The sequence below is a fragment of the Dama dama genome, chromosome 26 (genome assembly GCF_033118175.1).
Source record: "Dama dama isolate Ldn47 chromosome 26, ASM3311817v1, whole genome shotgun sequence".
NCBI lineage: Eukaryota > Metazoa > Chordata > Mammalia > Artiodactyla > Cervidae > Dama > Dama dama.
Window position 1 is genome coordinate 23235272 of NC_083706.1, and position 16220 is coordinate 23251491.

At 38.1% G+C, this 16220-nt stretch overlaps 1 protein-coding gene across 1 annotated transcript in view; it reads right to left on the reverse strand.

Moving 5' to 3' along the window:
- ARHGAP18 (Rho GTPase activating protein 18) overlaps nt 1-16220 on the reverse strand; it is a 127624-nt gene that overhangs the window by 33477 nt on the left and 77927 nt on the right. The window contains exons 6-7 of the mRNA XM_061129974.1: nt 4251-4416; nt 2026-2117 (exon numbers count right to left, since the gene is read on the reverse strand). Coding sequence (XP_060985957.1) covers nt 2026-2117; nt 4251-4416 — 258 coding nt within the window. The remainder of the gene's footprint in view (nt 1-2025; nt 2118-4250; nt 4417-16220) is intronic.

Sequence of the window (16220 nt, forward strand, 5' to 3'; positions counted from 1 at the left end):
CTTATCATTCAGAGGGGATACAAATAGATGAGTGTTACCTAATAGAAAGCTCTGTATATTCTTTTATTTTTTCTATGAACCCAAAATCTTTAAGGCTCTTATCCAAAGACTTCAAACTGGTGGGTAGTCTGAGTCTCTGAAAAGTTTGAAGAGACCAAAACTGTAAACTAACTAAATACGAAAACAATGTCAAGAGAAAATGATAGGGGGCCGGATGCAATCCTGAGCCTGACCAGCAGGCAACACTGACTTCCGTTGGGACCAACGCCTGCTCTCCGCTGATGAGATAGTGAATCTGATGTGTCAAGTGGGCTGGGCTACAGTACCCAGCTATGTCGTCAAACACCAGTCTAGGTGTTGCTGTGAAGGTGTTTTTTAGATGCGATGAACGTTTCACCTGTAGACTCTGAGGAAAGCACTCCTTTCCGTACAGTGGGTGGGCCTCATCCAGTCAGCTGAAGGCTGAATCCAGACTGAGGTTCCCCAAAGCAGCATAACTCTGCCTCAGGACGGCAGCACCGAAACCCCACGGGAGCTTCCGCCTGCAGAGTTTGGACTCGACCCTGAAATGTTAACCCTCGCCTGTGTTTCCAGCTTGCTGTACATAATTCAGACTTGACAGGCCCCACAATTGCAGAAGCTAATTCTTTAACATATAATAAATCTCTCTCTCTCCTTCCGCCCCTGGCCCCAAAAGAGAGACAGATGCTCAATAAATATTACTGAATAAGAGAATGAAGGAAAGCATGTGGGTGTGTGCATGTGGTTGCATGTGTCTCTTTCTCTCTCCCCCTCCCCAACACACACTCATTCCTTCATTCACTTAATAATATTTATTGAGCATCTCTCTCTGAGAGAGAGAGAGAAAGAGAACTCTCGTACTGGTGCTGTTTCCCTGAATAGCCCCAATACACTGGGAAAGGGTTCTACTGAGATCCATGCCTTGTCCATCTGCATAAGTAACTCGCACCATTTACTGCCATTAAAACAACTTGAATCTATGGTCTCCATTTATAAGCATCTCTCTGGTTATCACAGACACCATGAACAACTATCCACAAAGACACAGGTTCTGCAGGCAATGACTAGAGGAACCTGGTGAGTAGAACAAACTGTCTACAACAAAGTCCAGCAGGAGAAACACTGAGACACAGGTTTGGATGTAATGGTGAGACTATGAGGAATGAAGAAATCAGAGCTTAGTATTAATAGGCAAGATAGTAAATGACTGGCTTAGAATAATGGAAGAATTGGTGCCAAGTAGATTAAGCTTAAGTATTAAATGGCTTTGTTGAGCCAAACAACCGAGAACATTACTACTGCCATTTTTGCTACCCATGAATTTTCAAAAGCTGAGATGCCTGAGCTGTTGCAAAATCTGCATCTTGGGTAGCCCACAACTGATGCGACTAGCCTTCCTCAGGGGTATTCCCTGTCTTTTATCCAATGTAATCTGTGTTTCTGAACAATGATGGCTCAGAGGTTAGACTGAAATTTTTATATTGTCATAGATAACCTCCTTATGAATAATTGAGTGTTGACTACACAAGTGACTTTATAGTTTAGCAATCATTTTCTAATTCTACTTTATGGTTTCTTTGCCTACTTTGGAAGAAGGCACTAGTAAATTAAATTGGACATCCTCACTGTAAATAGGAAAGCTTGGGAAATACATACAGGCATAAAATATTCATGAGGATTCAATTCCCTAGAAATTTACCAGCAGTCCCCACTCCTATGTATTATAGAATTGAAATCTCAATTATACAAAGCCAGCTAATATAAGACAGGACAATGATGCCAGGTAATCACAGTTACAAGAAATAACACTGAAAGCATCACCATGAAATAAAAATTATGAGCCCTTGAAACAAATCTGTTTTCTGAATAGAAAAACCAAAGCATAAAATAAAAGAGCATATCAATTGGAAAACTATATTATAATAGTATGAATGCAAAAACAAAAACAAAACGCCATTATCTCAAGTATGCTGTCTCTATGCTGACCCATTTGGGCCTACTTACTTTTTGAAATATCAAGGGTATTCGAGTTCCTGGTATCTTCTTCTGATCTTGTTCTAACAATACTGTCAATGGGACACAAAAAAGGCCAGAATCTGCAAAAACAACAACAAAATCTCTTCACTTTCATTAACCTATGAAATATTAATGCAAAAATGTTAAAGCACCAGATTCCTGATGCTGTCATTCAATCAGACAACTATATCGAGCACCTAAGCGGGTGACATTGTCTATCAATTAGGTAAACACAACTTAATTGGAAGATTTTGGCTCCACCTTATAGAGCAATCTAGCAAGCAAAGACAACTAAACTAATGATTATAGATCATCACCAAAATAATTAGAAAAGTATAAACTGTTACAAAAGAGAAATAGAGGGCTGTGGGAATAGGCAAAATATGCAAATAATAAACTAAATGTAATCAAATTAAAAGTTCTCGCTTAAAGTAAATACCACTCATCTCTTCCATACCTAACTGACATTCAACATTCTATAATATAGCAAAGTATAAATATTTGCTTTTTGGAAAATCAGCCAAGATTATGAGCTTGCTCTACAAATGTTCTTCTTTAGAGAACATAGTAGATACTTGGTCTTTGTGAATTTAAATTTGTTGTTTTATATATTTGGGAATAACTCCAGAAGACATGACAGATAATAACTTATAATCTTTCTAAATTAAAATTATACGCTTTCAGTCTGATGTGAGCATAGCTTCTACCCAGCACCTCCTACCCCACACTTATCAATGAGTGAATAGTTACAACAAAAAAGTGTAGCACACATCATCGGGGAGATATAAATCATTTGTGAAAAAAAAAAGGGGGATTATCCCGTGATATGAAAACAGACATTGGAAATTGTGACATTCAGAAGAATGTCAGTAACATAGTAAATAACTTTTAGTTTAGGAATTAAGAAAAGCATAATCTGTAAGCATGTCAAATTCTAGTTTATAACATAAATATCTTAGATACAAAAATATAAAAAAGGTGGAAAGAAAATCTATTATATTAATAGTGGTACTTTTAATGAGAATGGCTTAATATTTCTCTGTCTGGTAGGAGGCAATCCTGAGATAAAATTAAAAGACCTCTCTAAGTCACTCTGAAAGTCTTGAACATTGAGTCACAACAATTTTTTTCCCATAATTATTTAAATTAAATTTTTATTTTGTATCTGGAGAAGACTCTGTGATGAGCTTTTGAAAAAGCATCTGAAGTCTTTATCCATAATGGACTTGTGGAAAACCAGAACTATTTGACTCAGAAATTCACCATCACAAGCCTTAAGCTAAAATACTCACTCAAAGGAACTAAACACAGAATGGGGTCTTCTGGGGCCCAGCATGGCAGAGAGGACTTGAGGGAAGGTACACTTCAGTCCTACAGAGAAATTGCCTCTAAAACTTACATCTTGTCTTGCTAACGTTACCATAGCAACTCAATAATCCCCATTCTTGGTTTTTCTTTAAGAGATATCTTTAAAGTTAAATGAGATGTCAGAGATTCCTACATAGTAAAGCTTTATCAACAGAAAATTATCTGGATTTTCAGATGAATAAAATCTTGGAAAAAAAACAAGAACTGAGGAGGTGTTTGTTTTCTATTATATTATTAAAAAACAGTCTATTTATATAATGGGGAAAGCAAGCTGATTACAAAGAAAAAAAAAAACTATGCATACCCAAGAGATGCACAATTTAGGGATATTATATGCCAAAATCATGTTATTGTCTTCAAAGAGGGAAGAATATTTTTTGCAAAAGAGTTAAAAGTAGATTGTAAATGAACAAACAGACATACTACTGCCTGTGCATTTGCTATCAAATAAATAAAGCAAAAATAATTGATCAGGATTAACCATATTAAAGTCAGTTGTCAAGATCCAGTCTTAGAAATAAATATATGTACCAAATGTTGTTTTTAAATACAGCTTTCAAAGGAGAGAGCATTTAAGAATCCTTGACCAGAATTTCCTTTTCTTTCCATGGTAATTAAATATTTGATTATGCCTTTATCTTCTATAATCTAGGAGACAGATTTATCAAATTACAAAAATTTTGGAAAGAATGTTTTAGAATCCAAACTTTAGATGTATTCATGTGAGGATTACAGGCAATTTGTTATGTATGCATTTCCCACACCCCAGAAAGGATACCTCTAAAAAGCCAAGCTCATTCTTACTAGCTCAGGAGTAAATCCAGCTAATTTTGTTTCAAAATTACCTTTTGTTTTGATTTTCACAGCTTTCTGTTGTTTCAGTTCAATACCCAAGACATCATAGAGGGCAGTCAGCTCAATTAGGGCCAAATGGCAAACTTTCTTCATGTCCTGGGGCGCTAGGTCACCAATCCTGGTGGTGCCTGTTTTGTCCTTTGGCACTCTGTAAGTCTAAAATAAACACCATTAATACAGTAAAGGTTTACAGGACCTAACCCCTTTTTAATGAAAGATAACAAAATTATAACTATGAAAAGAATTCATTCTCAAAGTGGTGACAATGAAAGCCATGGAAGAATTTCTCCAGCCAGAATGAAGAGCAATCCTGTCTTAATGATGATCCCAAACCTGCAGGGAGTCAATATGTGAAGTATGACAGGCCGCAGAAGCAGACCATGCACTAGGAATGTGACTATCAGTGGCCAAGAGGACAAGAAAGACAGTAAAACCAAAAGAGAAAACAAACAAGTTAACTGACCTTTAAGAGCCAAGAAAAATGACAAGTCAAGACAAGCTGTGAGGAGGAAGACAGAGGAGGTGAGGGAAGAGTGGGAGGAACCACAAGTGCGCCCGGTACCGTTCATCTGCACTGCTTATTAACTGTCTCATGTATATAGTGTGGCGTTGTGTTGATATAATATTGTATATTCAGATATATGATACCCAAATAAGGCAGGTACAAAAGGACCGTGCAGCACTGGGGGGAAGGGGAGAGCAGAGGGGAAACCAAAAGCAGGGACTTTAGAGCCTCCATCTACCAGCCATCTAACTGCCAACTCGCTGTGTGTGACTTCTGGCAATTCTATAACCACTCCTTTTTGTAAAATGGACATGCAAAAGCCATATCCTAAAGTAGCAGTTTTCAAAGTGTGGTCCAGGGAGCCATATAGGTACCCAATACTCTTTAAGGAATCTAAAGAGGTCAACTTCCACTTCCAGATGTTCAAGCTGGATTTAGAAAAGGCAGAGGAACCAGAGATCAAATTGCCAATATCTGCTGGATCATTGAAAAAGCAAGAGAATACCAGAAAAACATCTACTTTTGCTTCATTGATTATGCCAAACCCTTTGACTGTGTAGATCACAATAAACTGTGGAAAATTCTTCAAGAGATGGGAATACCAGACCACCTGACCTGCCTCCTGAGAAATCTGTATGCAGGTCAAGAAGCAACAGTTAGAACTGGACGTGGAACAACAGACTGGTTTCAAATCGGGAAAGAAGTACGTCAAGGCTGTATATTGTCACCCTGCTTATTTAACTTTTATGCAGAGTACATCATATGAAATGCAGGGCTGGATGAAGCACAAGCTGGAATCAAAATTGCCAGGAGAAATATCAATACCTCAGATACGTAGATGACATTACCCTTATGTCAGAAAGCAAAGGAGAACTAAAGAGCCTCCTGATGAAAGTGGGAGAGAGAGTGAAAAAGTTGACTTAAAACTCAACATTCAGAAAACAAAGATCATGGCATCCAATCCCATCCCTTCATGGCAAATAGATGGGGAAACAATGGAAACAGTGAGAGACTTTATTTTTCTGGGCTCCAAAATCACTGCAGATGGTGACTGCAGCCGTGAAATTAAAAGACGCTTGCTCCTTGGAAGAAAAGCTATCACCAACCTAGACAGCATATTAAAAAGCAGAGATGTTACTTTGCCAACAAAGGTCTGTCTAGTCAAAGTTATGGTTTTTCCAGTAGTTATGTATAGATTTGAGAGTTGGACTATAAAGAAAGCTGAGCGCTGAAGAATTGATGCCTTTGAACTGTGGTGTTGCAGAAGACTCTTGAGAGTCCCTTGGACTGCAAGGAGATCAAATTGGTCAATCCTAAAGGAAATCAGCCCTTAACATTCATTGGAAGGACTGATGCCGAAGCTGAAACTCCAATACTTTGGCCACCTGATGTGAAGAACTGACTCATTGGAAAAGTGCCTGATGCTGGAAAAGACTGAAGCCGGGAGGAGATGAGATGGCTGGATGGCATCACCAACTCGATGGACATATGTTTGAGTAAACTCCAGGCGTTGGTGATGGACAGGGAGGCCTGGTGTGCTGCAGTCCATGGGGTTTGCAAAGAGTTGGACAGGACTGAGCGACTGAACTGACTGAAGAGGTCAACACTATTTTAATAACACTGAGACATTATCTGCCTTTTTCACTCTTATTCTCTTACAGTATACAGTGGAGTTTTTCAGAAGAAATGTGGTATTGCCAACAGACTGAACACAGAAGCAAATATGAGAATCCAAATGATATCAACTCAAGCCAGACATTAGAGAGTTGCTAAAATGTAAAATGCCAGTACAGTATATTAATGCATATATATGGAATTTAGAAAGACGGTAACGATGACCCTATATGTGAGACAGCAAAAGTGACAGAGATATAAAGAACAGACTTTTGGACTCTGTGGGAGAAGCGAGGCTGGGATGATCTGAGAGAACAGCATTGAAACATGTATATTGCTGCTGCTGCTAAGTCACTTCAGTCGTGTCCGACTCTGTGCAACCCCATAGACGGCAGCCCACCAGGCTCCCGTCCCTGGGATTCTCCAGGCAAGAACACGGGAGTGGGTTGCCATTTCTTTCTCCAATGCATGAAAGTGAAAAGTGGAAGTGAAGTCGCTCAGTTGTGTCCGACTCGCAGCGACCCCACAGACTGCAGCCCACCAGGCTCCTCCATCCATAGGATTTTCCAGGCAAGAGTACTGGAGTGGGGTGCCACTGCCTTCTCCAAACATGTATATTACCATATGTGAAATAGATCGTCAGTCCAAGCTTGAGGCATGAAACACGGCACTCAAAGCCAGTGCGCTGGGACAACTCTGAGGGATGGGATGGGAAGGAAGCTGGGAGGGGAGTTCAGGATGAGGGACACAGGTACACCCATGGCTGGTTCATGTCAATGTCTGGCAAAAACCACTACAATATTGTAAAGTAGTTAGCCTCCAATTAAAATAAATAAGTTTAAAAATTAAATTAATTAAAAACAAACAAAAATTTGTTTTGGAAAAATGACTATTTTTAATAAAGATATTATTTATGTTCCCCATAATATTATATTTTAAATGGATTAATAGTTTAAATTTTTTTCAATTTTCATTTCTAATATGGGCTTCCTTGGTGGCTCAGATGGTAAAGAAACTGACTGCCATTTGTTTTGGAAAATACAACTTTTTCATAAAAATGTTATTTATGTTTACCATAATAATAAATTTTAAATGGATTAATAGTTTAAATTTTTCTATTTTAATTTATATCATGGTAAATATCCATAGATATAACTGATATAAAGAAAAGCACCCCCTGTTCCTCCCCACTACACAGACAGTATTTTTAATTATTCATCAAGAGAAACTATTCCCTAGACTACTTATTTATATTTCAGCAGTCAGTGACCAACTTCCACAGAACTCAATCCAAAGAAATTCTTTACATTCCAAAATCACTTTGTACCAGCCTTCTTCATCTCCTCAGAGTCTTCCAAGGAATCGCAGCTTCTGTAGAAATCTGTTTATGCCTTCTTTCTTAGGCCAGCCAGGGCACAGAGAGCTGCGGCCTACAGGGAGACAGTGAATGCTCCCACAATACGGAATCACAGATTCCTGGCCAGAAGGCCATGCCAAAGCACTGCAAAGGTGTGGCAGTTATTCTCCTCAACACCAACATCTGTCCTGACTGATTAGACAAAAGCTTTCTGAGGTCCTCAATAATTTTTTTAAGAGTCTAAAGGGGTTATAGGACCAAAATGTTTGACAGTTACCATCCTAGAACATTTCCTAAAACCTACAACTTTTGGCAATTAAGCAGCTAATTCCTTTCAAGCAAATTCAACTCTAAGAGAATCTTCTATAGTTCGCTGTGGAACCTTTGACAGAACTTTCTTCAGAATCTGCTATATTCTCAAGAGAGTCCACTATAGGAGAAAAGAGATAATTCTTCTATTTTTGTGACACATTTTCCCCATAAAAACATTAAAAGAACAACAGTAGATATTATTCATATGCAACCTTAGTGAATTTTCAGCATAATTTCCAAGGTCAATAGTACAGTGCATAGGAGCTGAGAACATGCCGACAGATATCACGGTTTTTCTTTTAACTATTACTGCAAGGTAAGACAAAAATGGTAATACTCATTTTGATAAATAGTTTTTCATTTTATCCTGCAAAAGTTCCAATAAAACAAGTATTATTACAGGATATTCTACGTGGGGAAACTGAGGCTCATTAAGAGTCTAAAGTGAAGTGAAAGTGTTGGTGCTTAGTTGTTCGGATTCTGTGAAACCCCAGGGACTGCAGCCCTCCAGGCTCCTCTGCCCATGGGATTTCCCAGGTAAGAATACTGGAGTGGGTTGCTATTCCCTTCTCCAGGAGACCTTCCTGAACCAGGGATCAAACCCAGGTCTCCAGCATTGCAGGCAGATTCTTTACTGTCTGAGCCAATGTCCACACAGCCAGTGACATAAGGAGGCAAATTCATATTTTTTAAATCCTAAATTCAGTAGTCATCCTATTCTGCTCCATTTTCCTGAGCATACGGTTCATACCCCACAATAGGCAGGAGGAATCAAGGTTGACCAGTATTGATGCAGGACAAGAAACCCCCAAGGACAGGTTAAGACCTGTCTTAACCACCTCTGTGTGCCCACTGTCCCACAGCCCTGATACATTGCAGGAGTTCTGTCTCCGTGTATTCAATGAAGATAAACACCCAACAGGGAGAAAAGCAGAGAATCAAGCTCAGGGAGGGGTGGGGTCACTGGCTTGATGCTCCCCCAATTTCCTGTGATTTATACTGAGCTTCATTTTCAAATCACACAAAACTCTCCCCGTTTTCTTCTTGCCTGGTCCAGAGTTCTGCTAATTGCTTTGTTTTCTGAAGGACTGAACCAATACTATTTACCAAGCATTTATTTTAAAAAAGAAAAAAAAGTCCTACATACTTCATTAAAATCAGTTGCATCTGGTCTAATAAGCCAAATACATATAATATAATTATTTAAAGCAGTACCCAAGGTAAATGTTTAAAGAAACCTGAAATATTATTCGTTCAAACATTCAATTTACCTAGCAATATGTCATGAGCTTTATTTATTTATTTATTTAACAATGTACTTAATGAAAGGAGTTAGTTCTTTATCCCAATGTTTAATTCATAGCAGGAGTTTTAAATATTTATGAAGTTTCATGTCATTTTTGTTTAGTTAATAGACTGGATGGTTCAGTTCATTGGCTAAGAGAAGGCAGTGCAATTTCAGCAAAAGGAAAGCTCTTTACCTTTTGAAAAATGTGCTTTTAAAAGGGGAGTGAAACAAAATTTTTCAAAACACATAAGGTCTTGGCTCCCATGTGTCACCATAAATTAATCAGGCAGCTCTCCCTGGGTGTGCCCCTCTTCTGTAAGCTTTGAAATATGAGGGGCCCGTTAGAAACCTTACCAGTAATGACATACTTGACTTTTTCACTCATCAAGTCACTCTAGCCTCAACTGGGAAAGCAAGAGAATCTACTCTTACTTGGTCAATTTCCACAGATGACTTCTTATCACCTGCTAGGAAATTCATTTCTTACCTAAGATTTTTCCATTGGTAAAATGTGTATTTCACTCACTATCAACCTAAAGAACCTAAAACTTTTCTAGATAAATGAAATTTTAGGAAACTTTCATATTTACAGTTTTTAAAAAGAATTTTTAATGACAAGGAATAATCATAATTAAAACTTTTCTTGACAATTCAGTATCATGATCCTACAGCCATCTCACACATTTGTGCACAAATGTGTGTCTGTCTTAGGTTCTCACTCTCCTTACTCTGTCCCAAACTAACATTTCTTTTACTGTCCTTCTGCTTCCTCCAGAGACGTTTCATTTTCTAGCAAACTCCCAACTTGGGCCTCCACGCAAGCCTGCGACCTTCAGTATTCAAAGAGCTTTGTTACAAGACAAGCAAAGTCACCATAAAACGTGAATTTATTTGAATTAAACATAATTCAGTAAGAATCCAAAATACACTGAATAAAGACAAGAACTAGTACAGGCCTCACCACAGTTATCATTTCAATACTATGATCTTAAAAATTCCTAAATAAACTCTTATTGATTTTAGTCTGCCAAGATAGGATAAAGGAGTGCTATTAAATTTCTACTGTATAGATGGACTTGACATACCAGAATCTTATTCATGTAACCTCCCACGCTATCCTGAAGTTGTCAGTAGCACCAAAACAAGGACACTTAAACTCACGTCTAAGTTAAATGGACATATACCTTTAGGGCACATGTCATCAGGATCTTCCAGAAAAATTCCAGCTTCAAAACATTAGGCAGTTAAGCCAAGACTTACCATGCACCTCCTAATCTCTCTAACTTGCTACTTTGTATGAAAGTAAGAATCGTAATATCTATCTCATAGAGCTCACTTGATAAATGAGCAAAGTAATTACACAGCATACTTTCTAAGATATTATGGGTACATGAAACACAATATGTAATAGCTAATTTTCATCCTAACACACATTAAAGTTATAAAACCTGATCTCCAAATTTGAGGAGAAATTTGAATCTGCTGTGAGAGGTCATAGAGAATTAACAAAGACTGCTCAATGACGTAAAAAAAAAAAAAAAAAAGAAGCAAATACAAAATGAGGTCAACAAAGAACAATGTATTACATAAAACCCACTGCTTATTCACAGAAGCAGGAAACCATGGAGTAGAAATGGAAATTAAAGTTTTATCTGCTTAGACTCTCACCTCAGAGTGAGGAATATAAATATTTACCTCACCAACCATGTTTATGACTTATAGAAAGCTTATAGCATACACACGCTTTCCAGAAGATATACAAATAAGTAAATGGTTGTATAGATAAACTGATGCATATATACATAAATAAATGCATGGATACATTGACAATAATTATCAAAAGTGTTGAAAATTCTGAAAGAGATGGGAATACCAGACCACCTGACCTGCCTCTTGAGAAACCTGTATGCAGGTCAGGAAGTAACAGTTAGAACTGGACATGGAACAACAGACTGGTTCCAAATAGGAAAAGGAGTACGTCAAGGCTGTATATTGTCACCCTGCTTATTTAACTTATATGCAGAGTACATCATGAGAAACTCTGGGCTGGAAGAAGCACAAGCTGGAATTAAGATTGCCGGGAGAAACATCAATAACCTCAGATATGCAGATGACACCATCCTTATGGCAGAAAGTGAAGAACTAAAGAGCTTCTTGATGAAACTGAAAGAGGAGAGTGAAAAAGTTGGCTTAAAGCTCAACATTCAGAAAACTAAGATCATGGCATCCGGTCCCATCACTTCATGGCAAATAGATGGGGAAATAGTGGCCAACTTTATTTTTTTGGGCTCCAAAATAACTGCGGATGGTGACTACAGACATGAAATTAAAAGACGCAAAAAAAAATCTTTTTAAATAAAAAATAAAAGACGCTTACTCCTTGGAAGGGAAGTTATGACCAATCTAGACAGCATATTAAAAAGCAGATACATTACTTTGCCAACAAACGTCAATTAAGGCTATGGTTTTTCCAGTAGTCATATATGGATGTGAGAGTTGGACTATAAAGAAAGCTGAGCACCGAAGAACTGATGCTTTTGAGCTGTGGTGTTAGAGAAGACTCTTGAGAGTCTCTTGGACTGCAAGAAGATCCAACCAGTCCATCCTAAAGGAGATCAGTCCTGGGTGTTCGAAGGACTGATGTTGAAACTGAAACTCCAATACTTTGGCCACCTGATGCGAAGAGCTGACTCATTGGAAAAGACCCTGATGCTGGGAAAGATTGAGGGCAGGAGGAGAAGGGGATGACAGTGGATGAGATGGTTGGATGGCATCACCGACTCAATGGACGTGAGTTTGAGTAAACTCCAGAAGTTGGTGATGGACAGGGAGGCCTGGCGTGCTACGGTTCATGGGGTCCCAAAGAGTCGGACACGACTGAGCGACTGAACTCAACGGCATCTTAACAGCTTAAAAAACGATTTTATATATTTTATTAATGTAAGTTTGAAAACAGGAAAGTGCTAACAGTAAAGCTAGATATTGAGCTAGACCCCAAAGGATGGGTTAAGGATGATAAACACAGAACAACAGAGGGGTAGAAATGGGAAGGTCACTTTAAGCTTGAGGCAAAACATGAATAAAATCTAGAAAGTAGGTGAGCAAAAATCAGTCTGTTAGCAGAGAATAAAGTGAGAGAGGAAGTTTTGTCTTTAAGTTTCTGAAGTAGAAATGAATTCATTTTATATTCCACTGTTTGAATCAACAACTTAAAAGTCAACAGTGTCTTTATCTTGTTTAATTAGACTACTTTCACTTAAACTCCCTTCCATCTGTTGAGAAGACCATCACTGTCATTTACTTATCTGTCACACAGTGTGGCATGTGGGATCTTAGTTCCCAGATCAGTGATCAAACCTGCAGTGGAGAAGACTATCACTTGCAAAAGATACTTTTGCTAAGGATGGTCTGGGAGCCTGATTTATCTCTTTAGGCCACATGACGCAAATGCCTTTACTTTTCCCACTAAGCATGAAAATAGATCCTTAAAAATTTTTGATAAAGCCTGAAAACAATCTAGAAACCCATTGTCAGATGACTGGTTGAATAAATTGTGACAGAGCTTCATAACATGGTACAACGTAAAAATAAAAAAGAATGAAAGATATTTCTCTATACTACTGTGGAGTGATCTCCAGGACATGCTGCTAAGTCATAAGTAAATAATCAAGAGTGTATCTATCTAAGAATGGAAGGATAAGCCATCAAATTAAAATAAAAAGGAACTGACCTGTAAGGCAAATTAACCTGTAAAGGGGAGGGAGAGAAGAAGGTGATGGCTCAAGAATGGAAGTGAGACTTCTAATACACCTTGTTTTTAATTATGACCTTGGACCACTTAGATAATTTACATGTTTACAAAACACAATTAAGTTTCAACAAAGCAATCCCTAAACATTCAATATAAAATGAAATTAACCAACCGGGTATACAGTGAGTGGCATAACCATATGGAGAATAACTATCCTAAACAATCTGAAGCAGACTAATTTGATTATTACAGTCCTTTTGGGATAAAACCCTAAGGATACAACCAACTGAGAAAAAGAAAACAAGTTTAAACTATTTTTTGGTTATCATATTGTTGATAGCAGTGTTAGTATTTCTATTCTGAGAATGCTGTGCAATAATAAAGGATAAAACACACAGGCAACTTTGTGATATTCTAATTATATTATCTGCTGTATCCTCAGAACCACTATTCTCAGCATGGAAGAAAGAAGATACAGATGTACTTTTGTCTTCTGTAAAGGCTTTAAGCAATAACCAACTCAGAGAAGGGAACGTTCCTAGTGTCCTGAACACAGTAACAAAAGTATATTTCTACTAAGTAGAATCAGTGTTTCTTGAGGAAATAGATAATTCTAGGTTTGGATCTATGAAGTGATGGGACTAGATGCCATGATCTTAGTTTTTTGAATGTTGAGTTTCAAGCAAGCTTTTTCTCTCTCCTCTTTTCACCCCCATCAAGAGGCTCATTAGTTCCTCTTCACTTTCTGCCACTAGAGTGGTATCATCTGCATATCTGAGGTTGTTGATCTTCCTCCCAGCAATCTTGATGCTAACTTTTGATTCATCCAGCCTGGCATTTCGCATGTTGAACTCTGCATAGATGCTAAATAAGCAAAATGACAATATACAGCCTTGTCATCCTCTTCTCCCAATTTGGAACCAGTCCATTGTTCCGTGTTCAATTCTAATTGTTGCTTCTTGACCTGCATACAGGTTTCTCAGGAGACAGGTAAGGTGTTGTGATATTCCTATCTCTTAGTCAATGAAATAGAAGTATATGCTTTTCTAGAATTTTCTTGCTTTTTCCATGATCCAACAAATGTTGGCAATTTGATCTCTGATTCCTCTGCCTGTTCAAAACCCAGCTTGTACATCTGGGAGTTCTCAGTTCACATGCTGCTGAAGCCAAGCTAGAAGGATTTTGAACATTACTTTGCTAGCATGTGAAATGAGTGCAATTGTGTCATAGTTAGAACATTCTTTGGCATTGCCCGTCTTTGGGATTGGAATGAAAACTGCCTTTTTCCAGGACTGTGTCCACTTGTGACACATTTGTTAACATATTGAGTACAGCACTTTAACAGCATCATCTTTTAAAATTTTAAATAGTTCAGCTGGAATTCTGTCACCTCCACTAATCTTGTCCATAGTAATGCTTCCTAAGGCCCACCTGACTTCAACTCTAGGATGTCTGGCTCTAGGTAAGTGATGGCATCATCATGGTTATCGAGGTCATTAAGACCTTTCTTACGTAGTTCTTCTGTGTATTCTTCTCTTCTGCTAGGCCCTTACCATTTCTGTTCTTTATCAGGCCCACTCTTGCATGAAATGTTCCCTTTATATCTCCAATTTTCTTAAAGAGATCTCTAGTCTTATCCATTCAACTGTTTTCCTCTATTTCTTTGCATTGTTCATTTAAGAAGGCCTTTTTATTTCTCCTTGCTATTCTCTGGAACTCTGCATTCAGTTGGGTATGTCTTTCCCTTTTTCCTGTGCCTTTTGCTTGTCTTCTTTCCTCAGCTATTTGTTAAGCTTGCTCAGACAACCACATTAAAAACAACACAAAACTAAGACCATGGCATCCAGTCCCACCACTTCATGGCAAAATAGATGGGGAAAAAGTGGAAGCAATAACAGATTTTCTTTTCTTGGCTCCAAAATCACTGTGGACAGTGACTGCAGCCACGAAATTAAAAGGGATTTGCTCCTTGGAAGGAGAGCTAGGACAAGCCCTAAATAGCATATTAAAAAGCAGAGATAACACTTTGCCAACAAAGATCCATATAGTCAAAGCTATGGTTTTTCCAGTAGTCATGTACAGATGTGAGAACTGGACCATAAAGAAGGCTGAGCACTGAAGAGTTGGTGCTTTCAAACTGTGGTGCTAGAGAAGATTCCTGAGTCCCTTGGACAACAAGGAGATCAAACCAGTCAGTCTTAAAAGAAATCAACCCTGGATATTCATTGGAAGGACTGATGCTGAAGCTTCAATACTTTGACCACCTGATGTGAAGAGCTGACTCACTGGAAAAGACCCTGACAAGCCAGTAAAGATTGAAGATGAAAGAAGAAGGGGCGGCAGAGGAGGAGATGGTTAGATGGTATCGCCGACTCGTGCACATGAATTTGAGCTAACAGAGGAGGACAGGGGAGCCTGGTGTGCTACAGTCCATGAGGTCACAAAGAGCTGGACACAATTCTGTGACTGAACAACAAGAACAACAACATGTCTCGAGCAAAAAATATGCTGAAACATATGAGAAATTATCTCTAGGGTCATATCACACATGTATAAACGTGAGTTAAGATATTATTTTTACAAAGAAAATTAAAATGACACTAGTTGGTCATTAATGAAAGGTACTAGGGAATCTAAGAAAAGAAGAAGAAAAGAAAACTGGTAAATGAAAGAAGTAACCCTTGAGAAAGTGAAGTTTTTCTTAAGAGAGATATTCAAATTAATAAACGAAAAAAGAAATTAGAACATGATTTTATAACCATTAATAAATGGAGATAAGCACTGATCAGCAGCCACTGCTAATTTCACAAACAAGAAAGACAGAGATATTGTATCTCTTGCTACATGATCACAAGAAGTAATCTTGACCAAAAAAAAAAAAAAGAGCATGAATCTGATAAATCTAGAGTCAACCAATCTTCAAGAAAGAGAAGGACATGGGAACAGAATTAGAAACTTAATAAGCAGGTTTCTTCAACAAATAAATTCTGAGAGGAGGAGAATGGGAGGAAAGAAGTAAAAAAGGATAGGGGAAAAGATCTTAATGAAGAGATAGAGGGAGGCAGAGACAGAGATACACTGACAGGAGGAGGAAGGAAGGGAGGGAGTAAAAGCTTCTTGAAAGGCACTTTCA